Raw genomic sequence first — 14505 nt, 5'->3', positions numbered from 1 at the left:
CTTTAATCTTAAAAATATTTTAGTCTTTTAAAATTAATCCCAAAAATTATGTTTGACTTTTCAGTTTTTTAAACCTTTTATAATAATGTTATAATAATCTTTTTTTTTTAATTCAAAAATGTTATAATAGTTTAATATGAATAATATTATTCCAAAAATACAATGGGCTTAAAATGGCCCAAATTAAAATAATAATTTAGTCCAAACAAATTTTAAATAAGAAGACCATAAAATAAATGTAAATGTTAACCCTGTCCAAAAAAAAAAAAGTAAATGTTAACTATTTTCTAACTCTTTAAAAGGAGTTTTAATATTCTAAAGTTTCGAGGAGCATTGAATAGGATCCCATCTCTCTCTCTCTCAAAAACTCGAAAATTTTTGAGTTCCAAACTCTCTCTTCCCTTCTTCTATTGAACGCTCCACGGCTTCTTCTTCTTCTCTTCCCTCATTCACCCCCAAATTCATTCTTTCTCTTCTTTTCACTGTTCCTTTTTCTTAATTGTTCCTCTAACGTAGAAGCGCGGGAGAGAGAGGCACACATAAAATTAACCTATTTTCCTTTTTTTTCTTACCCCTTTTTTCTGCTCTCTTTTTTTTTTTTCACTTATTGTTCTTCTTGTTCTTGCTGTTGCTGCCTCGGATCAAACCGGTCACAGTTGTTTTTCGCTTCAGAGATCTCTTCTGCTCGACTTGTGTTTTTCCAGCAAAACTTCAATTTTCCCGTGAAAATCGACAAAGTAACATTCCCTTTTCCTTTTCACTTTCTTTTCTCTTCTTCTTCTCATGCTTTCAATGAATGTCTATGTTCATCTTGTTATTTATGATCGGATTGCGTTTTAATGGTTTGAATTTTTTTTAAGTTGTTGCAGAGATGAAGAGGACAAGGGATGATGCTTTCTCTGGCTCTCAATTCAAACGGCCCTTTGCTTCCTCACGTGGTGATTCGTAAGTTCTTAACCCTATTTTTCTAGTTGATATTATTTTTTTTTCTCTATCTGGCAATATTTTTTTGTTTTACTGTGTCATGAATAACTTCTTGTTAACTCTTTATTTTTCTTTATTTCTTTATTTTAATTTTTCTTGCTTCATTGCTTAAAGAATTGAGCCTGTGTGTGTCTCTTGCTTCCATTATGAATAATTCAGTTGTGCATGTGTGTGCTTTTCCCCTTTCGCGTTGGATTTTTTTAGGGTTTGCTTTAATTTAAATTAAATTGACCGTTGAATGGGTTTTATGGTGGGATCAATGGTTAAAAGGAAGGGGTGTGTGTAGATAGGACCAAGAGGTTGTGGTTTGTTAACGTTTTTTTATATGAAACTATGAATCTTAGCAAGCAAGTAACATGAGTATATGTCTAATTCACCTAATGATTACCTTAGAAGAACGATAGAATAGAGGCGCTGTTTGCTTGTATATGTGTAGACATTAATCTTTTGGACTGATGATGTTCTAAAGTTCGGGTAGTACGAAATCAGTGAAACATTTGTTATCATGTAGAGATTAGCTTTGTATAATATTTAGAGTGTGTTTGGCTTAGCGTTTGGAGCATCTGACACACATTTACTTTCTTAAAAGCTTCACTTGTTCGTTTGGCTATCTTTTTTCTTCCTCTAAACGCAAATGTGATTCTACCCTCTAACCCACGTTTACTTAAAGCTAAAAATTCTACTTTTGCGTCCATTTTCTCCGTTAGATTGAAATTTATTTCTTATCTACCAATTTTGTCCTTCATTGTTTATATGACGAATTTTGTTGCTTTTCTTAATAATTGTTTTTTTCTAATGCGCTTTCATGAAACATTATTATTTTTTTAGAGTTTTTATTACCTTTTGTTTATATGAGTTTTTTTTACCGCTATTGTTATTTCTATTTTGTATGGAATATTTTTTTTTGCTTTGTATTATAATTCTATTAATTCTATTAGATTACTAAAGAATACCGAGAGTATTAGAAAAAGAGTATTAAAATCTATTTACAAACACCCATTTACAAACTTTAATCCAAACATACACTTAATATTGCGGGTATCTAAAATCATGGTTGCGTTCTGTGTATGTAGCTATGGCCAAACCCAAGGTGCTGGAGGAGGAAGTGGAGGTGGTGGTGGTGGAGGAGCAACCCCGTCTCAGAAATTGACAACCAATGATGCCTTAACTTATTTGAAGGAAGTGAAAGACATGTTTCAGGATCAGAGAGAAAAATATGACTTGTTCCTTGAGGTCATGAAAGATTTCAAGGCTCAGAGGTAGACTCTTAACCCCTTTTTATGCTTTGTACGGTATTTCTGGAAATTGGAGTTTTATGCTTAAAGGTTCATTGGCCTGATTTTTTTTTCCTTTTCAGGACTGACACTGCTGGTGTCATAGCAAGGGTGAAGGAGCTATTCAAAGGGCACAACAATTTGATATTTGGATTTAACACTTTCTTGCCTAAGGGATATGAGATAACACTTGATGAGGAAGAGGCTCCTCCGAAGAAAACAGTTGAATTTGAAGAAGCGATTAGTTTTGTGAACAAGATAAAGGTGAATGTGGTTTTCAGTTTGTGAGTTATTTTGGTTTTTTTTTTTTTTGTTGGCTCTAACGTCTAGTTGATGAGCTTTTCCACAGAAACGATTCCAAAATGATGAGCATGTTTACAAATCATTCTTGGACATTTTGAACATGTACCGCAAAGAGCACAAGGACATTGGTGAGGTTTATAACGAGGTACTTTTTCTTAACACATTTTATTGACTCTTGTTCTCTCTCTCTCTCTCTCTCTCTACATAACACATTTTATTGACTCTTGTTCTCTCTTTCTCTCACTCTCTCTACATAAGGCAAGGACTCTCTGTTGAAATGTATACTCTTATTTTTTTTGTTCTCTAGGTTGCTACCCTTTTCAAGGACCATAGAGATTTGCTTGATGAGTTCACTAGATTCTTACCAGATACTTCTCAAGCACCTTCTGCACAGCATGCTCCATATGGTCGAAGTTCATTGCAACGATTCAATGAGCGGAGTTCTACAGCACCCATGATGCGACAAGTGCATGTAGACAAGGTAGTAAGTGTTAATCTTTCCCCCCTCTGAATTTGTAATCTGCTTATTAATTGTTGGGTTACAAATTTCATTCTACAGCAACGTTATCGACGAGACAGGATTCTTGGCTCTCATGATCGTGATCAGAGCGTTGATCGAGCTGATCTGGATGATGACAAAATAAACATGCACAAGGAGCAGAGGAAACGTGAGAATAGGGATAGAAGAGTCCGTGATCATGATGAGAGAGAACAAGATCTTGATAATGGCAGGGATTTGAACTTGCAACGCTTTCAAGACAAAAAGAAATCTGTCAAGAAGGCGGAAGGGTTTGCCATGGCTTCTGACTTTCCTTCATATGATGACAAAGATGCGTTAAAGAGTAAGCCATCATGCTAAGCTTTGGACAGATTGCATTCTTCTAAACATGATTTGTGTTTCTTACTTTCTTCTGACTTTTAGATTTATAAAGTCGAGAAGTTTGCCAAAAGGTGTAATGTAGGCAGACTGAAAGTGGACAAATAGTATTGACGACCTATATATTTTTTCTAACCTTTTTTTTATTGGAATTGTTTGCTTCCTACCAGCCATGTATGGTCAAGCATTCAGCTTCTGCGAGAAAGTTAAGGAGAAGTTGAGCAGTTCTGATGACTACCAAGCATTCTTGAAGTGCCTTCACATTTTCAGCAATGGGATAATAAAAAGGAACGATTTGCAAAATTTGGTATGTGCTTTCTTTCTTCTCTTTTTGCCTTTGCTCCTAATCTCCTATCCTGTAATTCAGTTTTTGGTATCTATGCCGACATTCGACTGTTTTGGTAATGTTAGTATGTTTGATGATATGCATAAATAAAGTATGAACACCTTTTAGTTCTTTAGTAGTTTTCTAAATATTCATTGATTGAGGGTACCTGGTAGTATTTGTGTCTAAAGATCCCATAAACAATCTACGAATCAATGCTTCAGATTATTGACTACCAAAAGCTTTCACAGATGGTATATGCTGCTTTTGACACATTAGTTGGACCTTTTTTGGTTCCTGCATTAATTTATGCCATTTCAAAATTCTTATTTCAGGTAACTGATTTACTTGGAAAACACTCCGATCTATTGCATGAATTCAATGATTTCCTGGAGCGTTGTGAAAATATTGGTAATTATTCTTCCAACTATCTTCTTTATCTTGTTGATAATGTTATCATTCATTTAGTCATACCTTAAGTGTGTGTCATGCTTATTTTTTTTTGCAGATGGATTCCTTGCTGGTGTCATGAGTAAAAGTACGGCAACACATAACACCTCTCGTTTGACTTTTTTTTGTTTCTCCTTTTCTTACTTGGGGACGAGGGATTCAAACTTATGCTGCTTTTCTTCAATGAAATAATCTAACGCTGGTGATTTAAATGATATTAATTCTGTCCATATATTGATCAATTTTAATGCTGCAAACATGTTGACAGAGTCCCTGTCTACCGATGGTCATATATCAAGATCATCAAAGTTGGAGGACAAAGATAAAGAGCACAAGCGTGAGATGGATGGACCTAAAGAGAAAGAAAGATACAGTAAATACTCGGGAAAATCCATTCAAGAACTTGATCTTAGTGATTGCAAACGTTGTACTCCAAGCTACAGGCTGCTGCCTGCAGATGTATGTAACTTATTTTTGTTTTCTCACATGCTGGGTTTGCTAACATATGATGTCCTTGTGAACTCCGTTGTGCTGTCTAATTTTGCAGTATCCAATTCCTGTGGCTAGTCAGAGATCTGAACTTGGAGCTCAAGTATTGAATGACCATTGGGTATCTGTGACTTCAGGAAGCGAGGATTACTCTTTCAAACATATGCGCAGGAATCAGTATGAAGAAAGCTTATTCAGATGCGAAGATGACAGGTATTTTTAGCTTCTCTTTTTTTTTGTTTTATTTTTTTTTATGTTTGTTCTTTTCATTTTTTGCACTGATTATTATCATTAATAATTATAATTTGGCTTCTGGATAATTTTTCATTTTGGAGTCACTGTTTTGTCAAAGGTATAATGATAGATAATGATATTGTTATTTCTTATGTAGATTTGAAATGGACATGCTATTAGAGTCAGTGAGTTCTGCTGCGAAACGTGTAGAGGAGTTGTCTAATAGCATTAATGAGAATAAGATGGAGAACCTGGGCCGGATTGAAGATCAATTCACTGGTTGTATCTCAACGATGTCAATCTAAATTGTTATGTTTCAACAATTGTGATTTGTTGTTAGAGTATATCATGACCTGACTGTCTGAGTCTATGTATTGCAGCTTTAAATTTAAGGTGTATTGAACGTTTGTACGGTGACCATGGTCTCGATGTGATAGACATTTTGCGTAAAAATCCAACTCATGCTCTGCCTGTAATATTGACTCGACTTAAGCAGAAACAAGAGGAGTGGACTAAGTGTCGTGCAGATTTCAATAAAGTTTGGGCTGAAATTTATGCTAAGAACCACTACAAGTCACTCGATCACCGTAGCTTCTATTTCAAGCAACAAGATTCAAAGAACTTGCACACGAAATGTAAGTTGAGCTTAAATCATATGGTTGAATTGTTACATTATATGACCCCAGCTGAGCTTAAATCCCGTTCTTAAGTTTGTTTGGTAACAACCATACAAAAACTCATGCTATATCATAAGTATTGAACGTCATTGCTAGTTTTTGTAGTATGATCCTTTTAATGTGTTCTAATTTTTTATGTTGAATAATATACAGATTTGGTGACTGAGATTAAAGAAATTAAAGAGAAGCAGCAAAAAGAGGATGATATTCTTCAGTCCATTGCTGCTGGAAGTAAACAGCCTCTAACTCCACATCTTGAGTTTGAATATCCTGATGCTGCAATTCATGAAGACTTGTATAAACTTATTCGGTATTCATGTGAGGAGATTTACTCTAGTAGGGAGTTGATGAATAAAACTATGAGGCTCTGGTGTACCTTTTTGGAGCCGATGCTTGGTGTTCCTTCCCGATCACATGGGACAGAAAAGGTGGAAGAGAGGAAAGCAGGGCCTAATGTTGGCAATGCAGGCAATGGAAGTCCTCATGGAGACTCCATTTCAATTAATTCAAGGTTACCAAAATCTGACAAGAATGAAGCGGATGGTAGAGTACCTGATGTAAAGAATGTTCACCGGACTAGTGCTGCAGCTAATGATAAAGAAAATGGATCTGTTGGTCGTGAAAATTTCTGTAGAGATGAACCCCCACTGGATAAAGGGCAGACAAATATAGAGTGCAACAATAAAGTCTCTGGGATTAATAAACAATTTTCTGCTGATGAACAAGGAGCTAAAAACAATGCATTAATTTCAGTTAGAGGAGAAAAATTAGAAGATAATCCTAGCAGGAACAACGAAGAATTGACTCCAGGTCTGTTTACAGCTGTGAAATTAATTTCTCATGCTTTAGGTTTTTCCAGTTTATGTGTTTTCAATGTTTAGTTCTTTTTTATTTGTCTTTGATAACTGGATTCCGTTCTTATAAAGAATAATGTTTTGTTTATATTAAAAGGCGCTGTCACTACTCCTTCTCGACCTACTGACGCTGACGAATCCGTACCTAAACCTCAGGAAGTAAATGCTACTTTGGTAGAGGTGTGAATACTCTTATTCGCAATTTGTGGCAAATTTCAAGTTTTACCTAGTTTATTTCTGCTTTCTTCTTAATCAAGTGCTGTTTTCAATTGACTCTGATATGTTTCTCTTCCTATCATTGTCTCAGGGGTCTGATGTTACAGCTCCAGTTACAGTGGCCGATGGGGTACCAACTCAGAGCAGTAAAGTTAGAAGCCATGAAGAATCTGCTGGGCCTTGTAAAACTGAGAAGGAAGAGGGCGAGTTATCACCAAATGGTGATTCGGAGGAGGATAACTTTGTTGCTTATGGAGATTCAAATGTGCAGTCAATGTCCAAGTCAAAGCACACTATTGAGAGAAGAAAATATCAGTCCAGAATTGGAGAGGATGAGTCCTGCCCAGAGGCTGGAGGTATTGTTAGAAGTATCTATCTTTATCATTGTCATTTTGCCGTTGTAATGTGGGTTCAAGTCCCAGTTCTAGCATTTTGTGTTTCTCATTTTAGATGTTATTCTTATATTTGTTGCTTGCCGTCTAATATAATTATTTGTATTTTTATCAATAACAACATTAATATAACTTTACTAGTTTACTTGTTATTATCTATATTAGTATTGTTTTACACGTTACTTATTTTTAAGAATAAAAGTTTATAAAGAATAGTATATTTAGTTTTATAAATGTTTAAATTAAATGTATTCTATTTGATTAATTTTTTGATTTATTTTAAATTCGTATAATAATAGTGTGGGGATCTTATCTCTCTCTCTCTCTCTCTCTCTCTCTCTCTCTCTCTCTCAGAGACTAACCCATTTTTATAAGCTCACCTATTATTGCTCTGTATTAATTGCTATAGTTGTTTACTATTGTATTTTATTATAATATCATAATAATATACGAAAAGAATGAGGCTATGTAGATTTCATACAAATTTGAGAAAAAATATTTTTATCATACATCACAAAAGTAATTTGATAGGCCATTAAAACTAGTCTAGTTGTAAGGAGTTTGGGTAGTATGTATGAAATTTTTGGTCCCCTATAATATGATTTCCGGATTTGCCAGACCTCCTTTTTGTCTTATCTCCATTTCCTGTCTGTGTATTTTAAGATCGAAGGCACCTACTAATCATAACCTTAAGAGTGGTTTCCAACATTTCTATTATGATTATTATTTTATGATTATTTCCTTATTTGATAAAGGTTAGGGTTTCCAATTATTATGAATGTTTAGTGTCTTATCTCGTGTAAAGTACAACATAATGATTATAGTATTATGTCATGTTATCTTATATCTTTTTTTATTCTCTTATTCTCAATATCCCACATTCTCAGCAGGCGATAATGATGCAGATGCAGATGATGAGGACAGTGAAAATGTGTCTGAAGCTGGTGAAGATGTCTCGGGCAGTGAATCTGCTGGTGATGAATGCTTCCGAGAGGACCACGAGGATGAGGAAGATATAGAGCATGATGATGTTGATGGTAAGGCTGAGAGTGAAGGTGAAGCAGAGGGTACATGTGATGCACAATCTGCTGGAGGAGATGGTTCATCTCAGCCACATTCAGAAAGGTTTCTTTCGTCTGTGAAACCTCTGACAAAGCATGTTTCAGCAGTGTCATATGTTGAAGACATGAAGGATTCAAGGGTGTTTTACGGAAATGATGATTTCTATGCACTTTTTAGGCTTCATCAAGTAAGGATGATCTTAATAATTGGTGTTTGATGTTGAACTTTGTTCCCTTAGTATTGAATTCATTACCTCATTTTGAACTTGCAGCTTCTTTATGAAAGGATCTTGTCTGCAAAAACCAATGCCACGAATTCAGAAATGAAATGGAAAGCCAAGGATGCCAGCTCCCCAGATCCTTATTTGAAGTATGTTTTTGCGATATATACACCCCCTCCCTTTCTCTTTCTCCTCTCTTCTTCCCATTCCCTTTCCTTCTGTTCTGCTGTTCTCCCATGAGAGTGCCGAGTGATGTTTTGGATCCCATTGTTGCTATGCTTTCAGATTTATGGATGCATTGTACAGCCTTCTTGATGGATCTTTTGAGAATGCAAAGTTTGAAGATGAATGTAAACTAGTTAGACATGTAAGTTGGTTTAGTTATCTGTATTAGTTTCTAGTTATGACACCTTTTTTCTTCTTGGGTTGGTTTAAAGGTTCTATTTTTTTTTATTGTAGCTTCAAAATGTTGCAACAGATGATATGGCCAATAAGCTGCTCCAATTGTATGAGTACGAAAAGTCTCGGAAACCTGGGAAACTAAACGATTCAGTATATCATGCAAATGCACATGTTATACTTAATGAGGACAATATATATCGATTGCAATGTGTAGGTTTTATTGAACCATTTCCTTCACCTTAAACTAAAAATTCCAGAAGGAAGCAGACTTAATAACTTATTGTTCTCTCTTTCTAACAATTTTCCTGACCTTATTACAGTCCTCACCACCCTCTCGGCTATCCATCCAGCTCATGGACAATATGAATGAAAAGCCTGAGATGTTTGCTGTTTCTATTGATCCAAATTTTTCTTTTTACCTTCACAATGATTTTCTCTCCGTCCTTCCTTCTAAAAAGGAACCCCATGGCATTTTACTTCAAAGGTACCCTGAAATGGTTTTGCTACATTTCTGTTGATGATGAGTATTCTTTTTTGTATGTTTTTTTTTTTTTTTTTGGATGAGTATATTGCCAATCAATGTCAAATGGTGCATCATTTCCTGTTTTTTTTGGATCTATGCAGAAACAAACGCAAATTTGGAGATATTGATGAGCTTTCTGGAATAACTTCTGCTATGGAAGGTGTCAAGCTAATTAATGGCTTGGAATGTAAGATAGCTTGCAGCTCGTCCAAGGTATGCTGCTATTTCATCTGTTTAGGCATTTAATTGCATGTGTAGACTAGCCCTGTGTTATTTTTTTTTTCTAGTCTGGAGTTTAAACTTCATTTGAGGGTTGGGATTGTGAAAATTGATGAAAAACATAGCTACTCGTTTGTGGCTGTGTTGCAGTTGTAAGGATCTTCAACACTACGTGCAACATACAATCGTATTCCACCTTAACAAAAATCCCAAAAGAAAGTCTATAGTAATAACCATGATGAAGAAGAGGAACGTAGACACAAACAAATTGATTATCTATTTCGTTTCAAAAATAATTAATTAAAATACAGATGCTTCTATTTCTAATCATTAAGTTATTAATTGCATCATTTTATTTACGTATGAACTGTGGTGCTATGCATGGAATCGTGGCATAGTGGAGTGGAGAGAATGCTAAGAGCAAGATACATCTTGTTGCAGATTGTTTTTGTCGTCATGTTTTGCTGCCACTGCTGTGGCATTTTGCAACCGCGTTAGTGGCCAATGCCACTATTCTGGCTCGAGGACGAAAAACTCAGTCTGTTACTTCCTAGCCCTCTCCTTCCTCAACTATGTCCCTCGTTCGCCATCTTGAATACTACTCCCAATTTAGAACCCAATTCCACCTTTTAAAAAAATCTAGACAGAATTGCTCTAGTAATAGAACACAGTGAAAGGAGGCATATACATTGAACTGTCTATTATCTATATGGTTGCAAAATTAATACACTAGTTCCTTCTCGAATCATTATTAAGATATTAATTTTGTCATTTTATTTAGGGTGAATTACATTGACCTCACCCATACTTACTGTCATGGAGCTATCGTGTTCGATCGAAGCCGAGCAAAGTGTAGTGGACGTAGGGTTGGAATGACCTTATTGAGTGGAGTTTTTTCTTTTTGGTAGCGGAGTTTTGCAATTGCAATGTAGTGGCCATCTTTGGCTTGAGATGGAAATACCCAATCCATTGGCCACCTAACTTTATTTTTATCTGATCATGCCCCTCCTTTTTTCGTTGCCTCAGTCCACTCTCTTCTTCTCTGCCTCAATCTCTCTGATCTATCGTGGTTAGAACTATCGAAGAAACAAAGACAACTAACATTGATGTCATACCAGCATCCAGTTGCAATCACATTATTAGGATATCTCATTTTTTAATGTTTTGGCAGATTGTTATTTTTATTTTTTAATGCAACTACAGTCAACCTTATTTTCGGTAGGTTCCTTTGTAAGCAACATTGTTTTGGGTAGGTTCCTTTGTAAGTAACATTATTTTGGATAGGTTCCTTTGTAAGTCACATTATTCATTGATGAAATAAAATTTACATTTTCTTAGACTCTCTCACTGATTGTTGACAAGTTCCCTTTTATTTTCCCTTTATGTAATGGGATATGATTTTTTATATGAATTTAATATAATTTCTTTTTAAAGATTTATTTTGTATTTAATCTAATTGCATAATTTTTTCCATAGTTTTTAAGAATAGCGGTATTCCCTATACACAAATTATTTGAAATAAATTATAAAGCATCCTGATATTTTGTTAACAATTGTTTTTCTGGTTTTTTTTTTTTTTTTGGCTCAAGTGTCAACAACAAATAGACTGACAATGTCTGAGTGAAACGAATCTTGAGTCTCTCTTTTTTACACTTTCTGACAATTTAATTTGTATGATAGCTTACTTCTGACATTTAGAAAATATTTTGGATTTGGGGTGGTTACTAGAAGGAACAAGGACTTCACGTTTAAACTGTATCAGAATCAAACCCTTATTAACATATTTCTTCTATTTTTTCTTTTAAGTTTTCTAACAGAGAGAAAACTCATGTAGAAGAGAAAATTGGCAATGTGCCTGTGGCAAAGAGAAAAAACTGAATTAAAACTAGAAAAAATGTATTCCAAGTGTTGAGTTCAGGGGAGTGAGTATATGGAGTGAAAGTTCAGCAAGCAATGCTGCAATGTGTGAACTCAAACATAGTAGTGAAAATTGGAGAAGACTCCATAGCTTTGTATGGGGAGTGTTGGGCGGGTAGCAAAGGGTGAAGATGATGATAAGCTTAATGTGGCTGAGACGTGTGATGAGGATGCCTAGGTGGATGAGTGTCCATACTCAAATAGATGAGATAAGGAGCGAAAGCATGAAAGAGATCAATTGACACCTATTGTTAAAAAATGATGGAATTTCACCTTTGATAGTTTGGACATTTGAAAAAGATTAATGGTGTAGATTAAAGATTAATGGTGTAGATAATAGGATAAAGATTAATGGTGTAGATAAAGATTAATGGTGTAGATAATTTAAACCCTATTGTTAACAATGCTTTTTAATTTGAAAAATAAAAGTAAAATGTTACCACAATGTAAAAAAAAGTGTGACTTTAATAAACTTATATAGTCACCATAGCCACCATAACCATGACACTAGACTCCACCTTCTAAACTACATACCCCTGGTTGCCTTTGGATACTGAGACAGTGGACATATAAATTCATTTGGTAAGGTGAGACACGGACAAATATGCATTTTCTTTATTTTCTGCACCTACTTTAACCAGGGAACAGAAAATATCCGCCCCGACTCTGTCTCCTTCTTGATCATAAAGACAGAATCCAAATGGTTCCTCTCTCTCCATTACCATACACATCTCACAAAAGTTCACCCACTTCACTAACATCCACACTCTCAGTGCCTTCTTCCCTTTGCTTCTCACGTCACACGGCATCTCGGCCTTCATTCATTCCAAAAAGTGTGTAGTTTCACTTTGCCGACATCATCTCCCCTGCATCCTCACTTGCAAACTTCCTTTATGCTCAACCTCCTCCTTTGTCTTCTCTTCTCCAACTAGCAATTGGTACTCAGCAGTTGTTTATTGCTGCTTCTGATTGTGAAGACACTCTCTAGCAAGGTTTGAGTGTGTTCTTATTGAATGGCAAAGTGGCATTGCCTTGTTGGTATTTGCGCTGTTTCTGGCGTTGGTTGTTTTGAGGAGGTGGTTTTTCGCGGACTGTTTTGTTGCGTTTTTGTTGTGTTGGATGAATTGCATATCCAGCTGTACACAAGAGTCGCATTTTTATTTATTTTTTTATTTTGCAGAACAAAGAGGATAATTTGGACAAATTGAATACATCTTAGATGGAGTTAAGTTCGGTTAGATATAAAGGTGGTCAATGTAATATATGTAATAGAGGGGTGATTTACACTGAACCTTAACCTTTTTTCAAGGTTTGGTAATTCACCCTTTTATTTATTATAAGGTAATTTATTGACTTGAATTAATTTCCTGTGAACATTTAGCTGATAAATATTCTGAAACGGAGAGGGTATCATCTATGGTGGTTTAATTTTAAGTTAATTAGTTGGATAAGTGCCTATTTTTATGTTTTAGTTGGAGAATGCTAGGGGGTTAGCTTGTTTGGTGGGGAAAAAAAATCAGAAGAGTTAGTTAGTGTTGGTTTAAATGTAACGCAAATGTAAGGGAAAAATGTTGGTCACCGAACATTTGTTATTTTTCACCTTTCCAAGTCTACGCAATGAGGGTTTTAGTTCTCTTTTCTGAAACTTGTACCACACACCATGATGTGTTTGGAGCTTTATTGGTGAATGTTCATGATGCCATGGGTACAAGCCTTTTAGTTTCTTTTAGTATCTGCCACTATGATCCCCTACGCTTTAAACACCAAACATTGATAAGGCAATTTAATCTTCTGGTTCTGTATTTATTTCTATAAAAAATGTTTTTTGGCACACCAAAAGTTGGTGTCCATTTAGACACCTACCCTTTTCAAATCATAGGGTGGAGAAACGAGTGAAGAATGAATAGGGTCTGTGATTCAATCTAATCATAGTAGAGCTGGTGTCTAAATGGACACCAATATTTTTGGTGTGTAGGTAAGATGGTCATTTCTTTAACGGCCAGCTTGCCCATAGAATATCTTTCTTTTTGTTTCTTTTCGGCCAACGGTATGTTTGGCCATTTGAGCACTGTTTTTCTTATTAACCAATTTCATCCGCAGATCTCCTATGTTCTCGACACACAAGATTTCTTTTTCCGGCCGAAAAGGAGAAGGCAAGCGTCACCGGAAACCAGATCTTGTCGGCACCGGAGGGACAGAGAGGAAAGATACCGCAGGTTGATGGCGACCGTGTCTCAATGACTTGTATCTTAATAACATTGACTGGAACCCCATTAGGTAACAAGAAGCAGCTTCCAGAATTGTTCTCTTGACAATCTATTGAACACATGGAAGACTCACTCACATTATACTTTAATGTTTATATGAGTCTTGGTGTAGCAACAAAGAAACAAAAAAAAAAAAAACCTAGGAATCTTGAGGTTCTTGATTTTTAATTTTATTATTTTTTTTATTGTCATAATGCACTTGAATTTTTCATGTGAATGTAGGGGAGGGGAATGTACATGTAAAGTGTGCTACTTGATTATGTTTATGAGGGTCTCATGCATGGGTTTCACTCCTTTGTAAATAGTCTCTGTTGCATAATATATTTGTAGATTATTGTTTACCATAATGAATATTGTTCTTATTTGCCAAACCCTTTTGTTGATTCTTCCATATCATTCATATTCATATTTGCTTATCAATTTTAAGTAGTGTTACCATTATTGACAACAGCTGCTGTTGGTTCATACTTGGGAGTGGTTATATAAATGATTAAATTGTAAAGCTTTGTAATGTAGGGTTTTTATCATTTGTTTACCCTTTTTTTGGTAATAAAGTTTAATATATTCGATTTTGCTTTGTTTGATAAGCTTTCATGTTTTGTTGTATTAGCATGTAGCCAAAACAATAGTCACATCCAAATACTTCTGTTTGACCGTTTGAATGAATTTAATTTTATAGAATTGACTTTGTATAGAAATAAGTTTGTACTAATATGATTTATGTTTAGTAATTTTGTACTAAAATTAATTTTGATAGAATGAATATTGTTTCAATAATATTAGATAAAATTATTTTTAAATAAATTACTAAAAGGAACAT

General features: G+C 35.0%; 1 protein-coding gene across 7 annotated transcripts; it reads left to right on the top strand.

The window, feature by feature from the left end:
* Positions 1-338: 338 nt before the first annotated feature.
* On the top strand, positions 339-14056 carry LOC107471066 (paired amphipathic helix protein Sin3-like 2). Of its 7 annotated transcripts, XR_008003566.1 has the most exons (25): positions 339-737; positions 870-945; positions 2058-2243; positions 2342-2522; positions 2608-2706; positions 2869-3042; positions 3121-3403; positions 3609-3745; positions 4099-4174; positions 4272-4301; positions 4482-4672; positions 4761-4915; positions 5094-5215; positions 5317-5571; positions 5767-6423; positions 6562-6647; positions 6775-7039; positions 7963-8324; positions 8409-8506; positions 8643-8724; positions 8817-8969; positions 9080-9243; positions 9384-9495; positions 12599-12759; positions 13519-13646. XR_008003566.1 is itself a non-coding variant. In XM_016090507.2 (24 exons), exons 2-24 carry the CDS (start codon positions 872-874, stop codon positions 13657-13659), a joined length of 4077 nt encoding a protein of 1358 aa, XP_015945993.1. In that variant the 5' UTR covers positions 339-737; positions 870-871; the 3' UTR covers positions 13660-14056. The 7 variants fall into 7 exon arrangements, 6 of the variants coding, with proteins under 6 accessions (XP_015945993.1, XP_015945991.1, XP_052110835.1 ...); XM_016090507.2 differs by lacking the exon at positions 12599-12759 and having other exon boundaries at positions 6565-6647; positions 7966-8324; positions 13519-14056; XM_016090505.2 differs by lacking the exon at positions 12599-12759 and having other exon boundaries at positions 6565-6647; positions 13519-14056.
* Positions 14057-14505: the final 449 nt, after the last annotated feature.

The sequence above is a fragment of the Arachis duranensis genome, chromosome 10, assembly GCF_000817695.3.
Source record: "Arachis duranensis cultivar V14167 chromosome 10, aradu.V14167.gnm2.J7QH, whole genome shotgun sequence".
Lineage (NCBI taxonomy): Eukaryota > Viridiplantae > Streptophyta > Magnoliopsida > Fabales > Fabaceae > Arachis > Arachis duranensis.
This window is presented reverse-complemented; position numbering and strand designations above follow the sequence as displayed.

Excerpts from the sequence above, each read along its gene's own strand:
- LOC107471066 (XM_052254872.1), top strand. The coding sequence starts at position 872 with ATGAAGAGGACAAGGGATGATGCTTTCTCTGGCTCTCAATTCAAACGG. Across the intron at positions 5,572-5,766 it reads AAAGAACTTGCACACGAAAT|ATTTGGTGACTGAGATTAAA; the intron begins GTAAGTTGAGCT and ends AATAATATACAG. Across the intron at positions 8,507-8,642 it reads TCCCCAGATCCTTATTTGAA|ATTTATGGATGCATTGTACA; the intron begins GTATGTTTTTGC and ends CTATGCTTTCAG.